Source organism: Seriola aureovittata, chromosome 20 (genome assembly GCF_021018895.1).
Source record: "Seriola aureovittata isolate HTS-2021-v1 ecotype China chromosome 20, ASM2101889v1, whole genome shotgun sequence".
Lineage (NCBI taxonomy): Eukaryota > Metazoa > Chordata > Actinopteri > Carangiformes > Carangidae > Seriola > Seriola aureovittata.
The window spans coordinates 21,465,031-21,476,732 of record NC_079383.1 but is presented as its reverse complement, the minus strand read 5'-3'; the positions used below and the strand labels follow the sequence as shown (position 1 = coordinate 21,476,732).

Below are 11,702 nucleotides of genomic sequence, written 5' to 3'. Positions count from 1 at the left end.
AATGTGTTTTGTTGGTTTTATCTTTGAGGAAACCAACAAATCTGATCAAACCTTTTACTGAAACATGACGTGCAGGACTGAGCCGATGAGATTAAAAACCACCTGAGATTTTATTTAATCAATATAACATTTAATATCTCTGGTTTTATTAGATCATTGTGGTTAAACTTTGCAAATCAATCAGCAGATCTTGTTTGTTTTCTATATAATTTTTTACATGTTTGTAATGAAACATCGATTTATCAGGTTTTTAACCTGAAACAAATTCTCCTGTCTGGTTATTTTATCCTTTAATTTCTCAATTGATACAGATACAAGTTTATATAGTGTGTTTCTTTGTATTGATCGATTTTCAATAAAAAAAATGTAATATATTGAAAGAATATTTTACACATTTCATCTTTTCCTTTGACTCGACAGTTCAGCTGTGACGACAAAAACTCCTGCAGCAGCACGAACCAATCATGTGATAATGATAATAAAATAAATAATAATAATAATAATAATAATAATAATGAGGACTAGTCTGAGTTTTAGCCAATCAAAGCACTTTATTGCACTGTATAGTGTGACGGTGAGCCAATAGCAGGCTCTTATAAAAGTGTCATTTAATCTTTTTATCATGTGTACAAAACAAGTCACACACACTTGTACCGTACAAAATCAACACTATTTACATACAATATACACACACACATACACACACACCTAACACACACGCACCCAAACACACACACACACACACACACACCATGCAGTCTCTCTCCCATCCAGCCCTGAACACACAGACGAGTCCTCTGGGTTTCTGATGGGACCTCCTTCTTATCGAACGTCCTCCACCTCTCTCTCTCTCTCTCTCACACACACACACACACACACACACACACACACACACACACACACACACAGGGACTGAAACATGACCGCTACGCTGCTACCAACAAACCCAAACTGCTAAAATAGCCAAACAAGCGCTAGGTAACCTCTGATATGCATAAAGTTGTTTTTTTTCCTTCTGATAAAAAGACAAACGATGATAAAAGTGAAACAAAGAAGAAGAAGAAGAAGAAGAAGAAGGATGAGGTGAAACTTTATCGACAGGATGTAAACAAACGACGCACTGCTCATGAATGAATAAAGTTTTTCTCCAGCAGCTGCAGAGTCAGTCAGTCTGACAGCTGTATTATTTCCCATAATTCACAGCTCAGGTGCTGATCTCTACAGCTGGTCTGGGGATAAACTGATTTCTTTAAAAACTTTAATATAGTTTCTTATTTATCTTAAATCTCATATATGATTCTCAGTTAGTGCACAAAGGCCCAGAGGACGTTCTTCACTGACGTCTCCACGGAAACATGAAGAAGACGCTTTTTGTTTTGTTTTGGTGAGAAAAAGACTGAGATTTTTCAGTGTCAGAAAAAATATAAAAGTCCTTCCATATTCTTTACTTTCTTCCTTTATTTATCTGATCAAAAGAAAAGCGACGTGTTTGTGACTGAAGAAAATAAAAGGAATAATTAAGTTTAGTTGTAGTTCAGATCCAAAGTATCAACATGTGTTTTAGTTAAAAAGAAGAAACTCTGGTTTTTATATTAAATGACTCTATAAATCGTTAGTTATTAAAACTGTAGTTTATAAACTAAAAAACAATCTGATAATAAACAAATCTGGAGCTGATGATGAAGAAGATGATGAAGAGTCGCTACAGTGAAGAACGGCCTTATGGGTATTATTGCTACAATCAGAGCTTCTTTTTTTTTTCTTTCTCTCTCTCTGTAAACTTTCTCCAGATGTTTCTGCAGTTAACTCCACATCTGGACTGAGAGCGACTGCTTCTCTCGTCTCTGATTGGCTGCGTCAGAACGTGAAGCAGCTGCAGCGACGCTTCACTTCCGTCCGGGAGTCACATGACTGCGTCTCCCTTCAACTCCCTTTAAATACTAATAATATTCTGTCTTTCTCTTCTATATACACACAGTGCACTTTGCTTCTGAGACGCTTTGGACGTTTCAGGGCCTGAACTTCACACAGAAACTGACTGACGTGAAGGAGGAAGATTATCATTAATTATTGTTTTTGCTTTGAATTAATAAGATGTTTCACTTTTTTTTACAGGCTCAAATCAATAAAGTTTTTAGCTTCAAAGTCTGTGGTTTAATATTTATAAACCTGCAAAAAGAAATTCTACATGAGGAATTAAAAGTTTGTGAATGTGTAGAAAAGATTTGTTGACAGTGAAGTTACATTAAAACTTCAACAGGTGGAAACAGAGGAAATAAAAACAATAATAATAACAACATAATCCAAGATTTCGTGATTTGAAAATTTAAATTTAAAGGGATGAAACCAAAGTTTTTCATATTGTCAGGAGACTAGATAATAAATAAAAGAGTGACTATGAACGCCTGTTAAATAAACTGCATCAAGAAATTTTAAAATAAAGATATAATATAAATCTGCCTGTAAGATGTTACAGTCCATCGTTAGCTTGAAAATAAAAACTAAAATATATCATCTTGTCTACAACTTGAATTCCTCTTTATTTTTTTTAACAGGTTTGTTTTAACCACAAGTTTAAAAAATATTTTTCCTTCATGGTTCAGAAAGAGTCAGATGATCACGAGCTTTTCAAAAACCAAACCAGATTTACAAGAAGCTGCTTCAAGACGGTTTTTGGAGGCACGAAGATCTTTAACTACAAACACAGACACTGGAAACAAATGTCCAGCTGTTGTTGTTGTTGTTGTTTTTATTTTTTTTGTTTTCAGTTTCGGTTCCTGGACCGGTCACATCTGGTTTCAGCGTTTTCTAGTCCCAATAAAATTTTTCTTATTTGTCTAAATGTTTAAAATCTCTTTGAAATCCGCGTCGAATTCACATTGAAACTAGATAAAATGTCCCTGTCACACATTAACACAGACAGATGGACACACACACACACACACACACACACACACACACACACACACACACACAGGGTGCGGGTGGAGAGAGCTGCATACAGGGGCTACTATACCTCATTGTGTTTTAGGTACCTCTCCATATAGATTATTATGTCTATGTACAATATTTATATTTTTACAATAATCTGGCTGCCCCTGTTCTAATTGAAATAATACCACGAATCTGGGAGTTTCCGATTGGACCAGTAAAACATGACGTCAAATACAGTCTCTACTGTTTTTCTCTCTCTCTACCTCGACCTCCTACGACCTCTGAAAAACGGCGGTTGGTGTGACGAGCGGAGCTGCCGCCCCGCACACAGTGTTCCCCTAAGGCTTTCTACAGTGACGAGCTCCTGGTAACGGTCACGAGACTGAGCGGGGGTGTAAAAATGGTCATACCACCACTGAGCAATCAATCAATCAGTCAGTCAATCAATCAGTCAGTCAATCAATCAACCAACCGGCACAACAACGACTTTAAAAGAAAACGGACGACTTAAGACCACACACCATATGCAGGTTCAAAAATACAGTACATCTTGATTTTGGGAAATAAATGAACAACAACGGCGATATGCACGGCATACAAACGCATGCTCGCTCTCTCTCTCTCTCTCCTACACACACACACACACACACACACACACACACACACACACACACACACACACACGCACACACACACACTCAGGCTACATGTTGTAGGCCACGTAGATGGGGTCTAGCTGGTCTTGTAAGAAGCCGTCGCGGAGGTGCATGCGCTGTTTCTCGCCGCGCGAGTTGATGGGGATGACGCCGATGTCCGTCACCACGACCACGCCCACGATCAGGTAGTGCTCCTCCAGCACCGCCTTGGTCACCATGGGAACCAGGTCCAGGGCCTCCTGCTCGGAGCCCTCCAGCTCCACCACCACCACCAGCAGGTTGGTCCAGGGGAAGACGGCACTGAGGGGGAGAGACACACGTTTGACTCGTCAGCAGGTCACGTGTCTGACCACCAGGGGGCGGCAACACTCCACAATGAGCTCAAACACACGGCTGACTCCTTCACCAGCTCATCTCATGACTGAGGGTTTATCAGACAGCTGCAAACATCTGGACACACCTGGATGTGAGTGTTGAGACTGAACCGGACACAAAGATGTGATGTCAAAGTAAAAGCAGGAGCTAACAGAGGCTCGTGAGCTCTGCAGAGTCCCGGACACCTACCACTCCATGATGCTCTTGTGTGCACGTATGACCGACGTCTCGATGTCAATGGGGTGGTACCTCATCCCCCGCAGCTCCATGGCCTCCTCCAGAGCGCCGACCACGAACAGAGCGTCGTGTCTCTCTGTGCAGAAGAACACAGAACCACAGTTGTTGTTGTTGTTGTTGCTGGAGCAGAAGAGAGAACGAGCTGAGGGAATGTGAGAGAGAGAGAGAGAGAGAGAGAGAGAGAGAGAGGGGAAAACGAACCTCCGTTGGCGTCGGTCAGCTCGGTGCGGCGGAGGAAGCCCAGGTAACCCGTCCTGGCCCAGACCGTCTGCGTGTCCCCGAAACTGAGTCTGGAGTTGAAGTGGTCGGACTGGAGAACCTCCTCGCCGTAACCGCTGTAGTAGCCGCTGCCGTTATGAGCGCTGTGCACCCAGATCTGCAGCAGGGAGACGAAGGGTTAAAACGTCTGAGTGAAAGACTCCACATGGATTTCATTTAGATCAACGTCAATCAAGAGGAAGTGTTCATATAAACTGGAGGGAAATATATAAACGTAACGGAGACGGCAGCTCAATAAATGTATTTTTAGAGGAGAGGATGAAGGAAGCAGAAGAGGAGGAAACAACACGTTAAAGAATCAAAAAGAAAAGAGGGAAGCGAAGAGAAAGGAAGAAAGGCAAGAGGAAAGAAGCAAAGGGAAATAAACGAAAGAAAGGAAAGAAAATGCAACGAATAGGCACAAAAAGAAAAAGGGAAAAAAGAAAAATACAAAGGGAAAAAAGAAAGATAAGGAACAATTTATAAAGGGGAAAGAGAAAGTTCATGTGTGTCGACCTCTCCGAGGTGAGAGTCTCCCAGCGGTCCTTTGGTCTCTGGGTTGGCGATAATGATTCGAACTCCGGGCAGGATCTAAAAAAGAAACCCATGTACATACATGTTAAAAAAGAAAATCAGTCGCCATGGTTACGGCTTCATTCTGACTCACATCTTTGATTGCAGCATGAATACGACTCCAAAAATAGACGCAGCTGTTTACATTTAACAAATCACTTTAAATGAAAGCGTCAGCTCTCGGCTTCGTTTCTCCCAGGAGTCACAGTTTGTTAGTTTTAATAAGAGAAGTTAGAGACCCCCCCCCCCCCCCCCCGCTCACCCCAGCCACGCCCACTGAGACTTGTCCACGCGCCACAGAGAAACACTGTGTTCAGGAAGCTCTGAAGAAAAGGACGGAGTCACTGCTCGACATGTTCTTCTCTTCCCTCCTCCCACATACAGTGAGTCAAACTGCTCGCTGATCGATGACCGGCTCTGAAGCATGACGTCCTGTCTTTGTGTGTGTGTGTGTGTGTGTGTGTGTGTGTGTGTGTGTGTGTGTGTGTGTGTGTGTGGGGGGGGGGGGGGTAGAAGAGACAGGAGCGTCTCATCAGGCTCCAAGAAAAGACACTTTCATATTTCCCGTGTGCAGCTTCAAAGGCTCGAACTTCCCTCCTGTTCTCAGGCTCTTCCATGTGATTATTTCAGTTAATGTTCCCCTTTGTGTGTCCCATCTCCACGGCGATTAGGCTCGACGAGCAGCAGGCTCTAACCCCCGTTTGGAAGACTTGTACTAATATATTAAAAACCTTTTTTTGCAAAAAGAGCATTTAATCTTTGTTTTATTAACCGTTCTCCAGCTCGATATCAAACAACATTCACCAGACTCAGAATTCATAATAAATGATCCACATCTGCCCCAAAATTGAACAGGTTCTCCCCTGGTCCATGACCCGGCCCTTTAACAAGTTCAATGTAAATCGGATCAGTACGTTTTGTGCAATCCTGCTGACGAATAAACAGACGCTGCAGTTCCTCTAACGACCACTAGAGTCTGGCTGCAACAGTGAGTCAGTCCCCATAGACTCCCATGTTAAAATAAACTAATTCTACATAACTAACGTTATGTAGGATTGAGGGCGTGGCCTCTTTGAGTGACAGGTGGGGGAGCGTATGCATGCACCGAAGTCACAGCTCCACCTCTTTGTCCATTCTTTGGATTGGCTGGAAGTTAGGGGCGGAGTCAGACACTGCCAAGGTGGCAACGGCGGAGCAGCTCAAGTCCATCTTTATTTACTGTTTACCTCCTTGATGGAGGAAACAAAGGTGACAGAGGATTCTCAGGAGATGTACGCCTCCGTCTGATGGTCAAACTGGACCTAAAGTCATCGACAGCCGTTAACAGCCGTTAACAGCTGACTCAGGTAAGACATAAACAACTTCTCCACCTCAACAATTACAATCAGTCACGATGAATTCATGCGATTCACGGTGAACTGCTTTATATTTAGACGTTGAGCTGCGCCGTCATGACTCCCGCCGACCTCGCTGTGAAGAGGGGCAGTTAGTTGCTAAGAGATCGGTAATGAAACTGAAATAAGTGCTGCTCAGAGATCAGACGAGTACAATGCAATTTGCTCCTGGATTAAAGCGGCAGATGTGAGGAGAGGCAGAAGGAGCCGGTGTTCAGTGACGACTCGTCTCCTCTGCTGCAGGAGACGGCTTCTAAAAAAGCTTTTAGGGACATTTCCTGGTTTCATCAGCTGCAGCTGGAGGAAGGAGGAAGGAAGGAAGGAAGGAAGGAGGAAGGAGGAGGAAGGAGGAAGGAGGAAGGAGGAAGGAAGGAAGGAAGGAGGAAGGAGGAAGGAGGAGGGAGGAAGGAAGGAAGGAAGGAAGGAAGGAGGAAGGAGGAGGGAGGAAGGAGGAGTGAAGCACATGTCGCTGCTGGTGTAAACACCTGTTACCATTTTACACGTAAGGGTTTAATTCGGTTTCCTGTTTGTTGGTTCGACATTTCTCAAGGTCGTCTGTGTCGCATAAATGCTCACGACCAATGGCCGCCGATTCTGCCCCCTCCCTTCTCCCCCCTCCCCCTCCCCCTTCCCCTCCCTTCTCCTCAGCGACAGGAATAAGATCTGAACCTTTCAGGTCTGAGCAGCGTCTCTCTGGTAAATGTGCGGCGACGCCCACATGTCCACGGACTCCAACCTGCCCGTCTGATTTGACTCACTGACTGTGGGAGGAGAGCGGCAGAAATAGCTCCGGACTCTTCTGTTTGTACTGACAGCGGCTTCAGAAGCCGTTTCCTCGCTGTGAGCGGTGGCGTGTTGTGCGTCAGCGATTCCCACGTGGAGAAATGAAACTTTAAATTTTCAAGTTCAATGCTCAGCAGTGCGTGCCCTGTGGGGGCGTGGTCAGCACACTGTGACATCACCGACGTGAGAGGTTACAGGTGCAGCCACATTTTTAAATTTAAATATTTAAACGTAAACTCAAAACATTCTTCAGCTTGGCTTTTAATTAAATATGGTTTTTAGTCATTAGTTACTTTATTTTATTGTAATTATGTTGTAAATGTATTTTGTTCTTTTTTATAAATGTTCTTGTGTTTGTTTTTGTTTGCTAATGTTATTAAAGCTTTTTAAAACCTGTATGAAAAGAGCTGCCGTATATAAGTACAGATTAATTGATCGATTGATTGATATAAATGTGAGTGTAAATCCCGCTCACCTTGCCAGACTCCATTAGCGGCAGACTGTGAGGAGAACCTCTCTCCACTAACCGAACCCTGAAACACAGGAAACACGGCGATGTGAGAAACAGGAAGTCTGGAGTGACGGGTGACAGGTGACGGGTGACGGGTCAGAGTGACGTACCTGTCGTGGCGCAGCGCTCTCATGTCCACGTACACAGTCGTGGGGTCCGGTCCTGACGTGCCCTGCAGCCAATCACAACGCAGACACGTATATATATATATATATATATATATATATATATTAGATTTACATAGATTGATTTCTATATCAGCTGCAGCTGCACAGGTTTCTGCAGAGATGAAGTTTATTTATTTAGTTTCAAAACCATTAGAAACTAATGTGTCGCATGAAGAGTTTATAACTGCTGCTGATTCTAACTCCTGTCTCCTTTTACATGTACAATGTAATTCAAACACAACTGACAATATCTTACAATCGGCTAAAAACATACAGATGTTCAGGCTAAAAACAGACGAGAAGCTACAAATACTCAAACAAAAAGACGTCTGGTTGATTTCTCGCCTGTAAAAATACCAGTGATTGAACAGTTTTGACTCTTGGAAGATGTAAATTCAAAGTATTTATGAGGCCGTGAAGCTTCAGGACGCAGCTGCAGACGATTTAGCTGCAGAGCGACGGGTCCGTCGGACCGCAGCATCGACAGTCCGGCGGGTGTTTTATATTTCACCTGCAGGCAGATGGCCAGGTTGACTCTGCAGCCGAAGGCGGTGCTGACGGATCGCGGGTGAAGGCCGAGGTCTTTGAACAGTTTGGAGAAGGAGTGTGTGAGCGACATCCTGGGCCTCTCCTCCGCCACCACCACGCAGGCCCGAACCCGGGACAGATCCAGACCCCGAGCCTGGACGACGCACAGGAAGGAAAATGTCATCACATGGTTTATCATATCTGCCCCCCCCCCCCCCCAGAGCCCGGCGCCGTGTCTGTCAGCGACGGGTCTCACGAGTGTTTTGTGAAAAGAAAAGAAAAAAAGCCAGTAAGTAAAGAACCCGTCTACTTCTCGGCCTGAGCTTTCAGTTTCCATGGAGACTTAAAGACAGATAATCACTTAAATTAACCTCCAATCAGACGCTCCTGTGACTCCGGCGCTCAGACGACGGCCTCAGGGTGAACAGGCAGAGACCGAGTGAGAGTTTATTACAGAGGAGCGGAGTCACTTAGAGGCAGAGTCTGTGCCGAGGCCACCTGAACCTGATGCATTGTGGGAAAAGTGACAGGCTGGCTGCGAGACAAACGCTGGTCAGGAAACCAGAGTTCAGTCGTGATCTGTCCAGAAAACTGAGCTTTGATGGAAGAACGTGACTGAAATATACAGGATGATGTCATATATGTTAACCATATTATTATCACATATAATATAATATATAATTTAGTTATACTTTATATATATGTAATTTATAACAGACAGGAAATACACATAGGAAAATCTGTATTTGTAAATGTATTAAAAAATATCTATGATGTATTTTTATATTGTAAAACATGTTGCATCCAGGTATGTTAATGATATATATTTAATTTAAATATGCTTATATATGTTTTTCTTATTAATTTCTCATTCATTTTAAACATGAAAGGTCTATAGAAAGAAGATATATATTTATATAACACAAATGTATGTCAATATATGTAATTATTCAAATTTATAATAGGTTTTATATATAATTTTTACATGTTTCCTGTGTCATTTTTGCACACTGTTGTAAATAAAATCTTCCTGTGAAATTTCCTGAAGCAGAAAAAGGTGTAAATATGAGAAAACGGACTGTCAGAGATGTGATTGGTCGCGTGGCTCGTGTCGGGGCCGTGCTGACCTTGAGCGCCTCGGTCTGCAGGCCCAGTCCTTTGGTGCACAGCTCCATGACGCTGTAGGAGCAGAAGGTGTCTCGCACCCTCAGCTGGCTGACGGCCAGCAGCCACAGCGCCGGGTTGGACTCCAGCTCCACCGGAGGGATCAGGATGGACTGGTGGCCCGAGTACACGCTGCAAAGAAATTCAAAAGCACATACACATGAGAGCCGGAGGACGTTTTACCTGGTTACACCCACTCACAGGAGCGCCAGACGACAGATGAGTGCTGAGGAGCTGGTAATGTACTGTCACATTATCTAACCAAGGTGCTGTTTAATGATTACATGCAATAAAATGAACATTTATCCTTTATATAACTCGTCCTCCTTGAGAGATTCTCACACCGAAGGTGATTTGCAGCCTGTTTTATTTAGACGACGCTCGGCAGCAGAAGCCGCTCTCGCCAAGTTCAGAATTTATGAGCGGGGAAATTTAAAAGAATCCAGACCTGAGATCTGGAGCCAGGATTTAAGATTTAAAGAGAGTGGAGCTTCAGAGCATCACGGATAAACATCAGCGCGGTGAATCTGTGTTCCAGTTATTAAAGGAGGAAAAGACGACGTTCCGACATCAATCATGACGAGAGGAGAAGACGAGGCGCAACCGCCTGCGATGTGAAGACGCAGCGCGATGATAGATGAGTGCGATCCGCTTCTCTCTGTTTCCAGTAGTGACTCTCTAAAGATCACGCACCATACGGCCAAAAGTATGTGGACGCCGCTGCTCTAATAGCCTCCAGTCTTTCCTTCAGAGCGAGGCGAGGGTGTCAGACGTGTGAGAGGCAGGGCGGACGGAAATATTATAAATTATTTTTAAAAAATACATAAATTATTCAGAGTACAAAATACAAAAATGGCTAAGCAATAAATATGAGAAAAAATTATTCATTTCCTCTTTTAAATTATATTATTATTTCACAATTTTTGCAACTATTACAGGAGAAAATGGAGGCTACATGTGCATTTAAATATTTATATTTATATATATTTATTTTATGTCTATAATTTAACTTCAGACAGAACAAAAGAGTCTGCATGTGTCGGTGCAGCACCTCTTTAAGACTCACTACAATACACGGTGCAGCGGTGTGCAAGTGGGCGGGGACGCATTTAAAGGTTGCACCGACCTGCAGAGACACCAGAGGACGAAGCCGAGGCCGCAGTAGGGATCCAGACAGATGGCCACTTCCCTGGACGGGTACAGCTCACACTGCAGCTTCACCGACCGACAGAAGGCTCCAACGGCATTATGGGACATCTGGAAAGCGGGAACAAGGAGAGAGAGAGAGACGGAGAAACGGAGACAGACAAGGAACAACTCAATTTTCTTCATTTAGAAATCAAAGGAAATTATTTTTTCTTTTCATAATAAAACAAACTTTTACTTTTGTCTGGTTTGTAAACTGTTTGTAAAAGGCTTCAGGTTTCTGTTTCACACTCGCGAACATGTGTCTCTGGGGGAAGCCGCCGCCGCCGCCGCCGCCCTGACTCTGATGTTTACTACATATAAAGCTTCCTGTACGTTTCTACACTGCGTTCTGTTTGTTGCAGCGCTGACGGCTGAAATTTCCCCTGAGGAGCGAGAGAGTGACGAATGCATGAAATAAGGAGGGAAGCGGGTCCGGGCGGCCGGATGAGAGGCTGTAAGCGGTTTGGGGCGGAGAGACGAGGATTAACGCTGAGCTGACCTGAACTCCCGCCAACATGCCGGTCGTCGACACGCTGAAGTCCAGATAGGCCAGACCGTCAGGGTTGGTGGGCTTATAGAGAGCTGGAGGCTTCTTCTTTGGCAGGTCATCTGCAGCGCACACACACACACACACACACACACACACACACACCACACACACACACACACACACAGACAGTTTTATCACACTCAAGAGGACAGTCTGTTCAGTTACATTCATTTCAGAAACACTGACCTCAGGCTGAACCCACAATATTACTACAGCAGTCAGAGAAATAAATTTTAGATGTCCCGGTGTGGTCGACGTTTTCTTACACATTAAATATAAAATATCTCCTTCAAAATGTTCTGAAACACTGGTGGATGTTTCCTGAGTTCAAATACACATTTTTCTTTCTTCATAAAAAGTAAAACAAAATTAAAGTTTTTGTGT

General features: G+C 43.6%; 1 protein-coding gene across 3 annotated transcripts in view; it reads right to left on the bottom strand.

Annotated features, from left to right (window-relative positions):
- Nucleotides 1–527: 527 nt before the first annotated feature.
- LOC130161221 (disco-interacting protein 2 homolog C-like) overlaps nucleotides 528–11,702 on the bottom strand; it is a 45,884-nt gene continuing 34,709 nt past the window's right edge. For all 3 annotated transcript variants that reach the window (XM_056364336.1, XM_056364335.1, XM_056364337.1), the window contains 10 exons: nucleotides 11,268–11,377; nucleotides 10,707–10,837; nucleotides 9,544–9,712; nucleotides 8,400–8,570; nucleotides 7,832–7,893; nucleotides 7,686–7,743; nucleotides 4,977–5,051; nucleotides 4,404–4,578; nucleotides 4,155–4,278; nucleotides 528–3,890 (listed from right to left, as the gene is read on the bottom strand). In XM_056364336.1, coding sequence (XP_056220311.1) covers nucleotides 3,638–3,890; nucleotides 4,155–4,278; nucleotides 4,404–4,578; nucleotides 4,977–5,051; nucleotides 7,686–7,743; nucleotides 7,832–7,893; nucleotides 8,400–8,570; nucleotides 9,544–9,712; nucleotides 10,707–10,837; nucleotides 11,268–11,377 — 1,328 coding nt within the window. In that variant the 3' untranslated portion in view covers nucleotides 528–3,637. The remainder of the gene's footprint in view (nucleotides 3,891–4,154; nucleotides 4,279–4,403; nucleotides 4,579–4,976; nucleotides 5,052–7,685; nucleotides 7,744–7,831; nucleotides 7,894–8,399; nucleotides 8,571–9,543; nucleotides 9,713–10,706; nucleotides 10,838–11,267; nucleotides 11,378–11,702) is intronic.